This window comes from Lutjanus erythropterus, chromosome 4, assembly GCF_056507025.1.
Source record: "Lutjanus erythropterus isolate fLutEry1 chromosome 4, fLutEry1.hap2, whole genome shotgun sequence".
Classification (NCBI taxonomy): Eukaryota; Metazoa; Chordata; class Actinopteri; order Lutjaniformes; family Lutjanidae; genus Lutjanus; species Lutjanus erythropterus.
The window spans coordinates 22,485,523-22,501,110 of NC_139320.1; the positions used below are offsets into that span (position 1 = coordinate 22,485,523).

Below are 15,588 nucleotides of genomic sequence, written 5' to 3' on the forward strand. Positions count from 1 at the left end.
TACATTTTTCCTTTTCCTCTTTTTTCATCCACACCCGCTTCACACACACAGACAGACTGCAGTACTTGTGTTTTATGTTGATGGAAAATAGATCAGGAATATTCACACATATATTGAAAGAAAACTGCACAATGCACAGAAAGTTTGGCTGTTCGTTTGCTCTGAAATGCACAGACAAGATGGATCCAATATAGAAAGACACTTTAGCGTGGCATGAAAGCTGTTGTGATGCAAGCCTGGTGCTGATGTGACATTTGTGGTCTAGACAAGTGCTTAAGCCATGTTTCCACTGCTGGAACTTTCTCCAAGATGAGGAACCTTTGGAGGAACTCATTGCTTTTCCACCACATGGACCAGGGTCTATTAAATTAAGTTAGGGGACATTATTTTAACCTAAAAAAAAGGCCCTGCTCGACAGATAGTGCTTTCCAAAAGTATAGGAACCTTGGCAGTGGGACTTGCAGTGTCAATAACCAGCAATGACAAGGTATAGCAAGAATCTTCTGCAAGTTAAGTGAGCTGAACAAAACAGTGCCAGGAGAAGGTTAAAAATGAAAAGCAATTATACAATAAAATAAAAGACCATGGATGTGTTGCTGGGTCACAGGTCACCTTTCTCTGGCACAATGGAATACATCACACATCTTTCATACATCTGCAGTCTAATTTACCTTATCTTCGTTGGTTTTTAGACCCCAGTGGAAATGCAGACAGCAACGGGCTGAGTTCCTTTTAGTCCCTTGACAAGTAGTTTCTGGAACTAAAAGTTGCAGTTACTTTGAATGGAAACACAGCTATAGTCTTGTTAATATCCAGATTGCCCCAACTACTCCTTACAAATCACAGCAACATTAGCAACAACACATGATTTTTAATATGAAAATGAGAGTATGACTCAAGTGTAATGAAGGGTATGAAACTGGCAGAACCTGCCAAGTTTCAAGAGAAAGTCGATCAACCTTGACAGAAGCACAGAGACAGATCTTTCATGTTTGGACAGTGTTAAGTGACTACTTTAAAGACACAAAGATCTTTCTCTCTTTTAAATCCTCCCTCCTGCTCCATGTGTTGGTTCTGCCCTCTTGTCTCCTGCAGAAACAGAGTCAGTGTTTTTCTCTCAGTGCCACAAACAAGGCTGCCTTTTCTTTCTTATTTGTCAGACGGGGGCCTCCCAGGTTAACTTGTGAGAACATCCAGCTGTGTTTGAGGCCGACTGTTCTCACTCCCACTGGTCTTGGACTGTTCACCTCCGCAGCTCAGACGGACCCGGCACAGAAAAGGCTGCTATTCATTAAGTGCAGCCAATTGTTCAGCTTAGTGTTTCCCAAATGCTTTTTTCCTCACTGTTAGGGCCGACACAGAGGACAGACACATTTTCTCTCTGTTCCTCTGTGTCTTTCTGTATGTTCTTCTCTCATTCACATGCACCTGCACATGTGTTACCTTTCTCAGGCAGAGTAAACAAGACCACAGCACTCTGTCTGCCTGGGCCACTTGGTTATTATCAATGTGTACACAACACAGGCAAGAAAATTATTTTAACAAGATATACTTTGGCTTTGTTGGACGTAAAATGATCTGATTTAAAGGTGAAATTATTCTGATCGAGTTGTACTTTACTTTGATGATTAGTTGGCAGAAGTCAAACCTCTCGTGTGCCTCCTGTAACCTCTACATGTAAGCACTCAGACAATAGGAGAAATGTAAACACAGATACCAAACAAGGACATCAGGAATGTCACTCACTGTGAACAAAAGATCAGGAAACATTAAGTTTGCACACATTACCTTATCTCACTACTCAAACAGTGGATTTAGTGCTGCTGCTGCTGCTGCTGCTGCATGGCTCCTGTGTCCAGCATGGCTTTGTGAGTATGCAACTGATACTTATATCTTTCATGTCTTGTATCTGAATTTTAGCTGAAAAAATATGCAAGTTTCTAATATATAAGTGCAGAATTCAGTACAGTCTAAAAAGAGACAAGGCCTCATTGATGAGGATCTTCTTTTTAAGTTCACATTGAACAGAAAGCAGAATGCTATTTGCCTCTGGATATTTACATGTTTCCTGTAAAACCAGACTGCTAGGGAGGGACTTGTAGCAGACACTGATTGCAGTTTACGAGGGGTGGGAATCTCTCTGATTCAGTTATAATTCAGAGGGCTATGATTCGATAATAAAACGGCTCTTGATGCATCCTGATGCATCTCGACGCATCATGCTGGTTGGATTGTGTTTATCTGCAGCTGCTCACGTTCAGCCATCCTCACCAAAACTCAAGAATTAGCATAATTTAGAATTAAATATCATGCATGTGTTGCATTTGGGGCAGGGGTCTTTTTGTCTGATTTGATTCAGAATCTATGTTTGAATTAATTAAGAGAAAAGGAAGCACCATTTTTAGTCTCTTGCTCCAGTTTCCCTGAATTACAATATGACACATTACTAGAAATTAAATGGTCTGCAGCCTTTTCATGTTTAAAAAAAGTTCACTGCATTATTTCATGAATTAATCAATTTGAAAGAATCAGTCCCCTGCCTGCAATACTGACAGTATTTTTGTCAAACAGAGCAATACTGAAGATACCCCAACGTACCGTACCATTACTTGTGAGCTATTGAACCTTACCGGTTGATTCTACCAAGTATGGCTCATCTGCAGGCTACGTGTTTAAATAGTTTCTTGTCTGTCTGTCTTCATGATCATGAGTCTGCATGGGGTCTTTTATTTTGAAAATTAACCGCATTCTCCCTGCCTTTTCTGTCTGACTTCCTGCCTGTTCAGTCTGCTCTGTTCTAATTTACGCGGCATCCATCAAAAATAGACTTTGTGCTTATTTAAAGCAGATCAGAGCAGACAGCCACGGTCGCGGCACGGCTGTAACATGACGCAGCCATGCCTGGTGGAAACTGCGGCTTAGTCTTGCCCTGCACCGCTAAAATTTGAAGACTGATTGATGGGTGGATGTCATGATATTATTGGTTGAAAAAGGTCGGTTCTTGCTTATGTAAGCAGGTGTCATGGTCTGTTTTACAGAAAGGCAAAATGAACAGATAACGTTAGCTAGTTGCTGAGGCAGTCCGCTTCTAAAATGCCTTGAGCATAATCTGCTGTCAGATACCACTTTCCTCAAAGTGAATAAATTCTAGTCAGCAGGCCTGTGACCAGAGTATTTTTGGGAAACAGAGGAGGGTTTGAGGTGAAGAACACCTGAAGACACACTGTGTCTATTCTGTCGCTAGCTAGCTAACTAATGAACCTTAGCCTTAGCTCTGCATGACTAAAAATTAAGGATTGATTGACAGGTGAATGTCATGATATTATTGGGTGAAACTGTTTAGTCCTAGCTTACCTAAGCACTGGAGGAAAGAAAAAAGAAAATAGAAAAAGAAATAGATTTTTTGGCATATATTGTTAAATATGTACACAATATGGCTGGGAATGTTAAAATGGTTAAAAAGGCATTTTTCATATATTCTCGACATTAATACGGTGTGTATGTTTTGACAGCATAAGGCAGATGCTTTAAAAACCAAAAAAATGATAAACCAGTAGGAATCTTTGAAACATGGTAGAGAGAGAATGACAGCCACGGGCGGATTACAAAGTATTTTATGAATGAGAGAAGTCACTCAGCACTTATTTTCTTCCCTCTGGCCAGAGGTCAAACTGAGTCCAAGTGTTGATTTGTGGCAGTCGGTTCACCGGCTCACTCCTGATGAAGAGAGGAGACTGAATGAACGAGTGAATAAACAAATAAATGAATGAATCCGTCATGGTGTGAAGTCAAGGACAACTCACAGACTGTGAACTGAGCAGATTCTTTCTGCAACACTCTCTGTCCTGTCAGGGAGCCCAGGAGGACAACAAGTCCTCAGCCAATGAAAAAGCAAACACTCAGACATGTTCCCTTTATTGTTTTTTAACTCACTGAATCTCTAGAGGACTTTTGTTTACTGAGTAATGCTTTGACTCAACTTTCTACAATGTTTTCTTATTTTTGTGCTGTGATTTTGTTCATCAATCATGTCAAATAGGAACCACTAGTAGAGTAATATATAAATATTATAAAGATATCAAAGAATGATTGCAGGTTATAAGAATGAATTGAAGCTATAATAGCCAATGTAACATTTCCACATTTACAAATGTCAAAAAATGCTAGACGTATGTTATAAATTTTGTTGAGTTGTATACTGACATTATCTCAAATGTTTCAAATAATATTTAAGTCCATAATTTACTCAAGGCAAAGGTGTGTTTCCTGCTCACCATTGCTAGCTAGTTGCTAGTGGCTATAACAGTCGGAGAAACACAGGATACATCAGAGTGTGAGGAAGGTAGTTGGAGTCACATCGTGGGTTAATTAATGATGGCAAAATGCTAGCTAACCAGCAAGCTAACAATTTATGGAGATTAGCTAGCTAGTTAGCTTGCAGTTTGCTAACGAGCTATTAGCTGTAACTGACTAATTATTTATGAAACCAGCTAGCTAACAATTGTGGATTTAACTAGCCAGTTCGCTGGCATTTTGCTAATATGAGCTAACTTAACATCTTACTATATGCAACTTTTACAGGTCCCCCTGCAACATCTCTTAACCATTTTCAAAATTTGTTGTTCTTTTTAACACAGACGAGATTAGCACATAGCATATCTAATGCTGCCAGTTCAAATGGGGTCGTCCTTACGCAAAGAGTCCATCAGCGCCTTGACCCTCTTGTCAGACACTTTCTCAAAACTCCCAAGTTGACAAATCATATACACAACTTTCTGTGTAGAGATCTTGAGGTCCAACTGAAGGTACCACAAGTACAGGAAACAGGAAAGGAGAAATTTGGTGGCGGTTCAGCCGAGATAGCAAGCTTCCTTATCTGTTACTGGAGCACAGAGTAAAACCGTTACATTAGCTTGCTAATTAGCTAGCATATTGATAGCTAACAATTGATGTAGCCAGCTAACTAACAATTGCTATACATTAGCATATTAAATGCTACCTTCACATTGGCTGGTGTTTACTGTGTTCATGAGAAGGATCCATATGAATGTTAAGTTGGATTAGCTGGCTAATTAGCTGGTGTATTGCCAATATTAGATGTAACTTGCTAGCTAACAACTGATGTAGCCAGCTTTCTAATGATTGATACACATTAGCTAGGTATTAGTATTTTGCTAGCATTAGCTAATTTAAATGTGACTGCATGTTACTTTTACAAAATATTTGAATCATCTTTAATATTTTTTTGTTTTTGTTTTTTAAACAGACAAGCACATCATATTTTATGCTCCCTTCAAATAAGAAGGAAACAGGAAAGGAGAAAGTTGAAGTATAATAAAAGCTCAATTAAGCTTTCTGTCAGTCCATGATTTATAATCTGACTCATACACCACAAATTGGTTCGCTGTCTGATACAGACTCCTAACTGGCAGTTTACAAAAATTTATTGTCAAGTAAAAACTTGAGGAAACATGCTTTTGATTTTATTTCAGCATCAAGCCTCTCATGCAGATCATCATCTTAATCTAATGGATATTATGCTTCAGTAAATCAGGGTCCTCTGCAGCTTTTCTCCTCCTCTTCGACTTGAAAGCATTCCTCAGCGTGGTGTTGTGAAGCTACAGGTCACGGCTGCGGTTCATCTTTGCTCCCGCACGGTGAACTCGGCCATTCCTCAACGCCTGTTTGTGAGCCTGGAAACCCATTTCACCTTGTTCTCTTAGCAGTGCCAACCACTGCTGCTGCTGCTCCCTACACCACCCTCCCTCCCTCTTTTACCACCCCCCATCTCCTCCTCCTCCTGCATGTCTCCTTTCTCCTCCTCTTTCCATCTCCCAACAAGTACACATTCTCCCTGCTCTTACGCATACTCTGAATGGTTGCTGCTAACTGAACGCTCCTGCAGGGGAAACACATGAGGAGGAGGAGGGTGATAGTTGTGATGACAAGCTTTGCCTTTTAGCAGAACAGGCCTGTGGGGACATAAGCGTGGCTGAGGCGAGGGGAGACGTCCAACCCCAACCAGCCTCACCACTGTTTCTGTTTTGCCATGATCTCTGTCACACTGCTTTGGGCAACACGGGCTGCTTTTATTCCTCTCAGCAGGTGAGTCTTTTCTGTTTAATCTAACTCAGTGATGACTGATAACAAACTTAAATTCTCTAATCATGAGCGGCCGAGTTGAGAAAGTTGAGCTATAGGTTGTTTCTGCGTGAGAGGACTTGTTCTGGTGAAAATTCTTCCTCTAAATAAGTTGTGGTCTCGTCCTGCCAGTCAACACCTCCCAGTTCATTTTCACTCTCTGACTTCTTCCCTCTATTTGAATCTGCTCTGCATTCATGTGAGAAGAAAGAGACCCTCTTTGCAGAGTGTGTTTTTTAAAAGAAGGGTTTCTTGGAAGGAACCTTAATCTGCTGTACTCTCACTTCACTTTCACTATGTAGGGAGGAAGAGGTTTTACGTGAGGCACCATACAGCTCTCAATGTACTTATTTAACTGTTTAACACCAGCATGACTTAATGTAGCACTGTTACGTGTCTGTCACATTACTCATTCACTCACCTTACCTTCTACATATACTGTATATTTATACTATTAAATCTTTTTCTGTGTAATATGTATTTTCTACTGTAAATCTTCACTGTGAAATTTTTGCTGCTAATATTCTGTGCAGTGCAATCTGCCTTTGCAGGGCAATGCTGTTTACATTGTTTTTATCTTAATTATAATGCTACACATTACAACCTGTGTGCAATTATCCTTCACATATCTCCGTTTATACCATATATATCCATGTAACTGTATAAGTGAGAGGTGTATATAGTCTTGAGTCTACAGCTTTGACGAACTTAGTACTTCATGTTTTATATTTTCTAATTCTTTGATATATATTTTTTCTATTTTATCTTTATTCTATAAGTTTGTCACTCACTCCCTTTTCTACCTGTACTATTTGAGCTGCTGTAACAGGCGAATTTCACTGCTGTGGGAACTGTAAAATTTCTTATCTTTTGTTGTTCTTGTCGTTTTTAGTCAGTGTGGTCTCAGTTAATGTTTCTAGTGGTTGTCGTGCATCTATATGATCAATATCATTATTATTATTATCTACTGACTGGACAGCTCTCCTCGTCTAATGATTATTAGCTGGGAATTAGACAAGTTTAAAGGTATAATTCAACCTAAAAATGAAAATTCAGTCATTATCAACTCACCCTCATGCCGATTGAAGGTCAGGTTTATTTTGTTAGTCCACAAAACACTGCTGGAGTTTCACAGGAAAGCAGCGTCGCAGAATCTCCTAAACAGTTGAAAAACGTAAAAAAAACAAACTACAGAATACAAATATAAAATGCCTCCATACTGCTCATCTGTAATCCAAGTATCCTAAAGCCCCAGCATGCCAAGTTGACTAAAAAAAAGGTATTTTCACCATGTTTTTAGCCTGAATCTTTACTTTCTGAACAGGGTGTGTGTGGTGTGACAATGTGCAGATGGCATGCTGGGACTTTAGGAGACTTGGATTATACCAGACAAGCAGTATGGAGACGTTTTATGTTTTTTTCCGGTTGCTTTTTACGTTTGAAAACTGGTCACCATTCAGTCTTTGGCTTAACTATGTCTTTAAAAGAGTATATAATCTGGAGGATCTTATCAAATACTGCAAGAGAAGATAAATGACGTCTTATTATATAAGATTGGTGCAGGTCACTGTAATGAAATGATGCTGTAGGATGATGGACACGCTATGAAACTTTTTATAGATCTTTGGAGCACCTGGAGGTTTTTGTGTTTTTCTGTTTCTGTAATAGGCCGGGCCCTGTTTCCCAGAGCCTTCGTAGCGCTACGTGCGTCGTAAGTTGTATTTTAAGGTCTCCCTCAAGGTTACGGGCTGTTTCCCAGAGTTGGGACAACCTTAAGGGAGACCTTAAAATACAACTTACGATGCACGTAGCGCTACAAAGGCTCTGGGAAATGGGGCCCACATCATTAACTTAAATCTACATAGAAACGTTTTGTTTGTGATGCTGATGACTAGAGCGTGGTCCAGCTTTTTGTTGTAACGTTGTTGGTGTTGTGGCCGTGCAATGTTTTTGTGTGTGCGTGTGATTATGTAGTTTAATGTATATGGCATTATGTTTAGTTTGGACCCAAGGAAGACAAGCTGTTGCTCCGGCAGCAGCTAACTGAGATCCTGATAAATGGAATTAAATTAAATTACTCTGTCTCTCGAGGAAGCTGTGACCACAGCAGTTCACGCAAATTCCAGTGAATTGTGTACGACTAATCAATTTGTCCAATCGCTGCAACTTTTCCGCAAATTTGACCAATTATCGTAGCTTCCTGTGAGTTCCACCAATCGCTGCGGCCTCTAGAGCAAACGTCATACATGTATGCCTCAGTGAATGTTATTGACATTTATCAAATATCTGTGCACTTTTATGTAATTTCTGTAACCCTGAGAATTTTGCGGTTTTATGCTCCCTGGAATGTTTTTGATTTTTAATGAATTGTGCCAAAGAAAAAGATTGCAATTTTCAGTTTATTTATTTATTTTATTTGTTTATTTAACAGGGACAGTGCGTAGCTCCTTAGGTGTACCAGAGTTAGCTATTAGCTAATACAAGACAGAACAAATTCATGATACAACAGCTTGAGCAATAACAATAACAAGACACCACAACAATAAATCCACCGCATTAAGATACAACAACAACAACAAAACTACAACATAAGACACAACAAGAAAGACAAGAATTTCATGGCAAAACAAGGCCTGAACACATTGCAACACGCATAGCATTTTTTTTTTAGAAAAGCTATTGTGAAATGAGGCATTTAAAGCCACAACAATCACAAAAAAAGGCTGTGAAATTCTGGAGGAACTGATTAAAGTCTTGCATTCTGTATTTTATTCCTTAAAAGTCCAATCAGGGACAAGCCCCACACATTAGCTGTAGCATGAAGTCCTATATACATCACACTGATTGCATTTTAATTTAAATGTAACAGTGCCTACATGTAGGCAAATAAATACAATTAAAATACATATATGCAGGATTTCCACATGTTCCAGATTCATAAATACTATGGTACCGTCAGAGTTAGATTTTGTCCTTGTCTGTGATCGTTTATCTGCTTGTGTCCTGAAAGCAAAAGAGCCTGTATGCATATTTGTGTGTGTTAAGTGTCTCAAGGCCATGGTAGAGACTCTGGCAACTGCAGCTTTCTCACAGAAACAGCAGACGTGTGTGTGTGTGTGTGTGTGTGTGTGTGTGTGTGTGTGTGTGTGTGTGTGTGTGTGTGTGTGTACATGTGTATGTGTGCAGCAATGACATAAATTAACTCTGTGCAGCTGCCACGGCTGTCACGTTATCAGATTTTTACTACAGGATTATTGTCGCCAAAATAATTTGCCCCAATGATATCTATACCCTTTAAAAATAAACTATTTGTTTTAACTGTCCAGGCTGCCTTTAAACTGTACTTGAGAAAACTTGTTCAGTAAGCTGAAGATATTAAGTTGACAAACATTACAAACAAATTTTATTGCCTTTGACATTTTCTCAGCATGATTAGTCAGTTCTTCCTGTTGGAGCGACTTCATTCCAGTCCTGACAAAAAGATAATATGTGAAGCTGCTTCCAGTTAATTTATTATGAATGAATTTTATGTGGCGTACAGAGAGTTTGTTTTCTTCAACAATAAAACTTTCACATAGTGCATGCTGGGAAGGCTGCTAATATGCTGATAATGATTCTTTAGAAACTTAATTAATGAGTTGATTTAGCTTTGTACAGTAGATTCATTGAACTCGTCATCAATTTTTTTTATAGATTAAAAGGATTTTATTGAAATTATTTGTCTAGTAAATATTTGAATTATTTTCAACCTGCCTTACATGACTATTACACCTCAGGACAGGAGTTTATCAAACCTGCTCTCAGGACTGGACCACACTTGGGTTCCTCATGTCAGTTCTGAACTTGGAAAGACTTCTTTTAAGTTTTGAGCTCACATTTTAAAAACACCATTAGAAATCTTATCGTTTTTACATGTAAATGCTTTAACTAGGAATTATTTGAACCAGTTTTTATTGAGCAGTGAGCAACAGTATGTTCTCCATGGCAACGGTCTGTTCTTCATAACAGTGAGCAGCAGTCTGTTCTTCATAGCTCTGTTCTTCATAGCAATGGTCTGTTCTTCATAGCAACAGTCTGTTCTTCATAGCAACAAGCAGCAGTTTGTTCTTCATACCAATGGTCTGTTGTCTGTTCTTCACAACAACAGTCTATTCTTCATAGCAACAGTCTATTCTTCATAGCAACAGTATGTTCCTCACAGCAACAGTCTGTTCTTCATAGGAACGGTCTGTTCTTCATAGGAATGGTCTGTTCTTCATAGGAATGGTCTGTTCTTCATAGCAACGGTCTGTTCTTCCTAGCAACGGTCTGTTCTTCATAACAGTCAGAAACAGCCTGTTCTTCATAACAACGTTTTTTTCTTCATAGCAACAGCCTGTTCATCATAGCAACAGTCTGTTCTTCATAGCAACGAGCAGCAGTTTGTTCTTCATAGTAGCGGCCTGTTCTCATAGCAACGGTCTGTTCTTCATAGCAGTAGTCTATTCTTCATAGCAGCGGTCTATTCTTCATAACAACAGTCTGTTCATAGCAATGAGCAGCAGATTGTTCTTCATAGCTGTGGCCTGTTCTCATAGCAACGGTCTGTTCTTCATAACAACGGTCTGTTAGTCATAACAACAGTCTGTTCATCGTAGCAACAGTCTGTTCTTCATAGCAACGAGCAGCAGTTTGTTCTTCATAGCAGTGGACTGTTCTCATAGCAACGGCCTGTTCTTCATAACAACGGTCTGTTCTTCATAACAACGGTCTGCTCTTCATGACAACGGTCTGTTCATCATAGCAACAGACTGTTCTTCATAGCAACGAGCAGCAGTTTGTTCTTCATAGCAGCGGCCTGTTCTCATAGCAACGGTCTGTTCTTCATAGCAACGGTCTGTTCTTCGTAACAACGGTCTGTTATTCATAAAATGCTTGAAAAGTGTTTGAATTTGACTGAACCCTGCTGTATATCATGTCACCTTTAGGTGGACATTTCAAGACAATACACTAAACTAACAATTTATTTTATAGAAAACTCTCTGGCTTTCCATTTGTACACTCAAGTGTTTTGATTGGAAAGTTAAAACATGTTAATTGGACTGTTTCCTGGTTATCACACCTAAAAAATGTCTTCTGTGGAAAAGTCTTGGTTGACCGAGCTGATAATCATCTGTAGCTGCAGCACAGTAATGCAATTGTCTGCTTTTCCGTCTCTGCTTTACTTTGGATGTCTCGTACCTGTCCAAGGTGTGTTTATGTGAAGAAGGGCCTAATGATGGGGTGAGAGGGACGTTAACCACGGCCGAGCGGGGACACCTTCAGCCCTGATGAATGGTGTAGCGTGTAGTAAATCACCGACTGAGGAAGAGCAGTCGGATTCCTCTGAGCGGTGATGTCACCACCACCGTGTGTGAAACAGATCCAGACTTGAACGGCCGCAGCCTGAGCCAGATGTTGAATTTCACAGAAAAAAAACTGCTCGCTGGCTGGATGGCACGTAGTTGTAGAGTCTGCTGCTCAGAGCTGGATTTAAGAGTTTTACATTAAACTCTGTTGGTGAACTCAGACTTTGATCATCACAGGACAAGAAGTATGTACAGTTCATCTTAGAAATTTCTCTTTGTTCTTATCATTCACGTGTTTTCATTCTATTTCAGGTGATCTGCTGTGTGGTTTAACTGAGCATCTTGGATTAAAAAATGGCCATCCGATACATCAAGCACAAGTACCTGTGGATCTATGTTTTAAATTATGAGAAACTGTAGAATAAAAGAATAATGGAGAGTCAAACCGTGGTGGATTTGGAGCCGAGAACAGCTTCAGGATTGCAAACATTTGCAACTTCAGAAAGCTCTGCTCTCTCAGCTAACGGCCACAGAGGGGATGATCATCCCTCTGAAGCCCAAAGCTCGCCATTGGAGCCAGATGAGGATGTACACGAGCTGAAGAAGAGCCCAAACATTGCTGAATTTTTCAAAAATGTGTGCTTGCAGGAGCATGAACATAACCCATGTCCTCTGGACTCAGCTCAGCCTCATGAAGCAGGTATTTTGTCCACGTTACCTGCATCAGATAACATTTTACTTCATGTTCCTGTAACGGAAGGCCTGTCAGACCAGGTGGTTCAGAATCATAGTGGTCAGACTGTGGATTTGAACTCTGGATGTGTAAAAACAGACGTCAAAAGTTCAGAAACAATCACAAATGGGCATGTTTTCAAGCTGCAAGAGGACCCCTACCCCATCCTTAATCTGGACTCCAGTCCCGCTCTCACTGTCTCTCCAGCTGTCCCTGATTCAGGCCTGAGTGTCCTCGACCTCCCTCGTATCGTGAAGCACAAACTGAGCTCCATCACCTTCTCAAACTACACCTGCCCCTCTGTAGCTGCTTTCGTCAACGGTAGCTCCGACGATGAAGTAGAGTCTTCACCAGAGGAAGAAGAGGAGGATGATCATGATGGTGATGATGATGATGATGATGATGTGTTTCCAGAGCTGCCTGCTCAGAGCAAAGAGCTGTCTGTCAATCACAGACAGAGGAGCAAAGACAAACAGAAGAGGAAAGGAGCTGTGAGCGCCCGAGCCGAAATCGATCACACGGCGAGAAACTGTGGAGCAGAGGAGGAGGAGGAGAGCAGCAGTAAGGAGGTATGTTGCTGCTGCTGTTATTGATTTAAACTCACATACAAATATTCACTGTTGCCCCTGCATTGTTGTATTAATCACATATTAACTTATGTCAAGAAATTAGCCACAGACTGGAATTTATGTCAGGGATAATGTACAGTGAGCAGGTCATTATTGTGAAATAAACCCCAACAGGGTGGTGCAATATTTTGCAATAATTTTACAAATTATGCTGTTGATTTTTAAATGATTTTATTATTCCTCTGTGGTCTATGATAAGAACTACTCCCATTGCAGTGGTTTGTTATTAGCATTAGCATGCCTTAATTGACCAATCAGAATCGAGTATTTAACAAAGCTGTGTAATAATCATATTCACTGTGTCTGAATTCACATAATATGCACAATGTGTCGGGGGTGGAGGGCAGCATAGCAGGTAGGAGTCAATCCCATGGACGCTGCACAGGACCTCTAGCATGATTAGCACGTAGATCAAATGCTCCAACAACTGGCCAATTTAATACATGTGAAATTGATGTTTTCACATGTGATGTCTTACGTATTCACATTTAAAATATCAGAAAATCATGGAACCATATCCTTAAACCCTGTTTGAATAGAACCTTTTACAGTTTGCAAACACCTAGCAAGCTGTGCACTGTTTGGCAGCGGAAGCGTGGCGGACCACAACAGCTTGTCAATGGCCGCTGCAAACACAAGCAGTTTTGAGTCCAGTGAACACGTTTAAGAGCTTGCAGCCATAGCTGCTGCCGCTGCCGACTGCCGACTGCTCTGAAACGCTTGTGATCCTGTCAGAATTCTATTCAACGTAAATCAGCCAGAGGAATATTGACTTCGACGTATCGTACATTGAACAACCAGACATTTTGGTGACATTCTGTTGCTTATAAAAGGTTTAATTCAACATTGATAACTCACCTAGATGACAGGGGGACACCGCTATGTCTATTGCCGAAATGTGCATGCAACTTTTCAGTGACATTGGCTGTAAAAGGGTCTGTAAATATGAATTTATCACATGTGAAATGGTGATTAACGTGCTAAATATGCACACATAACACGCTTACCACATAACAGTAAATTGAATATTTTAGACAGTAAAATAAAAACAGAAGTACCACAGACGTAATGAAGTTACTGTCATAAATTCCCCTCAAATATCCCAAATTCAAGTAGAAAATGAGTCACTAAAAGGCACTTCAAAGCATGTATGAAAACTTCATATATATATGAAAGAAAACAGACTTGCAGCAGCTTTATTTAGCTTCAGTCTTTGGCCGACTGAAGGAACAGACCTCAGTGTGAGGGTCCATATTTGCCAGCAGCTGACATCATGACACTGTGAGATAATGCATAGTTGGTATAAGTGTGTGTAGGAGTGAACTGACTTCACATGTGTGCTGGTGAAACACAGATCCTGTAGGAATGCAAACAGCTTCTGCTTTCTCTCCACTCCCTCGGCAGCAGCGGTGTTTTGACAGAGTCGATCGCAGGCCGTGTTACAGCTGAACTTAGACTTCCAGGACTGAACTGAGCTGAGCTCTCTTTGTCCGTAACAAGTCGGAGCACGAATCTTTTTTCACACAACCTCTACCCTGACCTTAACCATCGTGTAACCTGTCATTCCTGCGTTTTATTGCCCTTTTAAAGCCTCATATAGATGATCATAAGTATGTTAAAATATGTTATCCGCTAAGACTGGAGGGAAATACATCCAACGACGCACTCTTTTCTAAACAGTCTGCAGATTATAATGCAGATGTAAACAGGGCAGAGTGCACGGCTGTGTGGAGATGAGCGTCTCTGTTGCTTTATGCGCAGGATGACACACAAAAGAGTGGAAGGACGGCAGATCAATGCTTATCAAGCTCTGTTTTCTGCAGTATGGGCATCACTATAGAAAAGTCTACAATTTCATGCAACAGGCTGGGAAGAAAAACATCTGCTGGCATTGATTTTAGTGCAAAATAGCAGTGAATAGCAGTGTTTTCTCAGCTAGATATCAATATATATGTATGTGTGTGTGTATTTATAAATACACAAAGATGCTTTGGGATTATCCAATCTGAAACACAAAAATTAGGCCGATCGGTACATGAAAGACCTTAATAAGACTGAAAAAGCCATCTGCTTAATTAGGTCAAAAGGGAAACTTTTCTTAAAAAGTGTCACTATAAATGCTTAGAAAGAGACAAAAGCTAAACCAGAGCAAAATGCAAATATTCATCATGAATGGGAAACTTATTTAAATATCAGAAAATAATACTAATGACAGCATTAAGACCAACATGGCAGTCTGCAGGAGAAAACACAGAACTTAAATATCAAATAAAAATCCCCCCCACCCTCAGACAAGAGCGATAATAAAAGTCATGGTGTTAGAGGGGGAGAAAACAAAAATTAAAAGGGTATATTTGGTGAAATAAACACAAAAATTTGCACACATTATCACATATAAATTCAACTACACACGTCTACACAGATACGTGTGCATGTTAAACATCTCATCAGCCTACAACAGACAGTGAAATATTACCTATGTAGCTCCTAATTAAGTCAGTTAATAAAGTCAGTTAATGTGAAAATAAATAAATTCAAGGGAAAGATGAGTCATGGGTCTTTTAGTGTTTATTGATTTTATCTGATAAATGACGTTATGATTAATGTTTATTCAATAAGTGGCCCCTGGCTCCTGTCATTTTGCAGAAGTGGCCCTGATGCAGAGCAAGTTCAGGAGATCTGAAACTGATTGATTCATTCAGTTTATTATGGCGGCTGTTACAAGTGAGTCAATCCTCACATTCGCTGTCCTTCAGTA

At 39.9% G+C, this 15,588-nt stretch overlaps 1 protein-coding gene across 1 annotated transcript; it reads left to right on the forward strand.

Moving 5' to 3' along the window:
- The first annotated feature begins 5,888 nt into the window (after window positions 1-5,888).
- Window positions 5,889-14,279, forward strand: LOC146328357 (uncharacterized). The gene is made up of 3 exons (XM_084716289.1): window positions 5,889-6,105; window positions 11,781-12,770; window positions 14,235-14,279. The coding sequence occupies exons 2-3, from the start codon at window positions 11,901-11,903 to the stop codon at window positions 14,277-14,279; spliced, it is 915 nt and encodes a 304-aa protein (XP_084572415.1). The 5' UTR covers window positions 5,889-6,105; window positions 11,781-11,900.
- The last annotated feature ends 1,309 nt before the right edge of the window (window positions 14,280-15,588 follow it).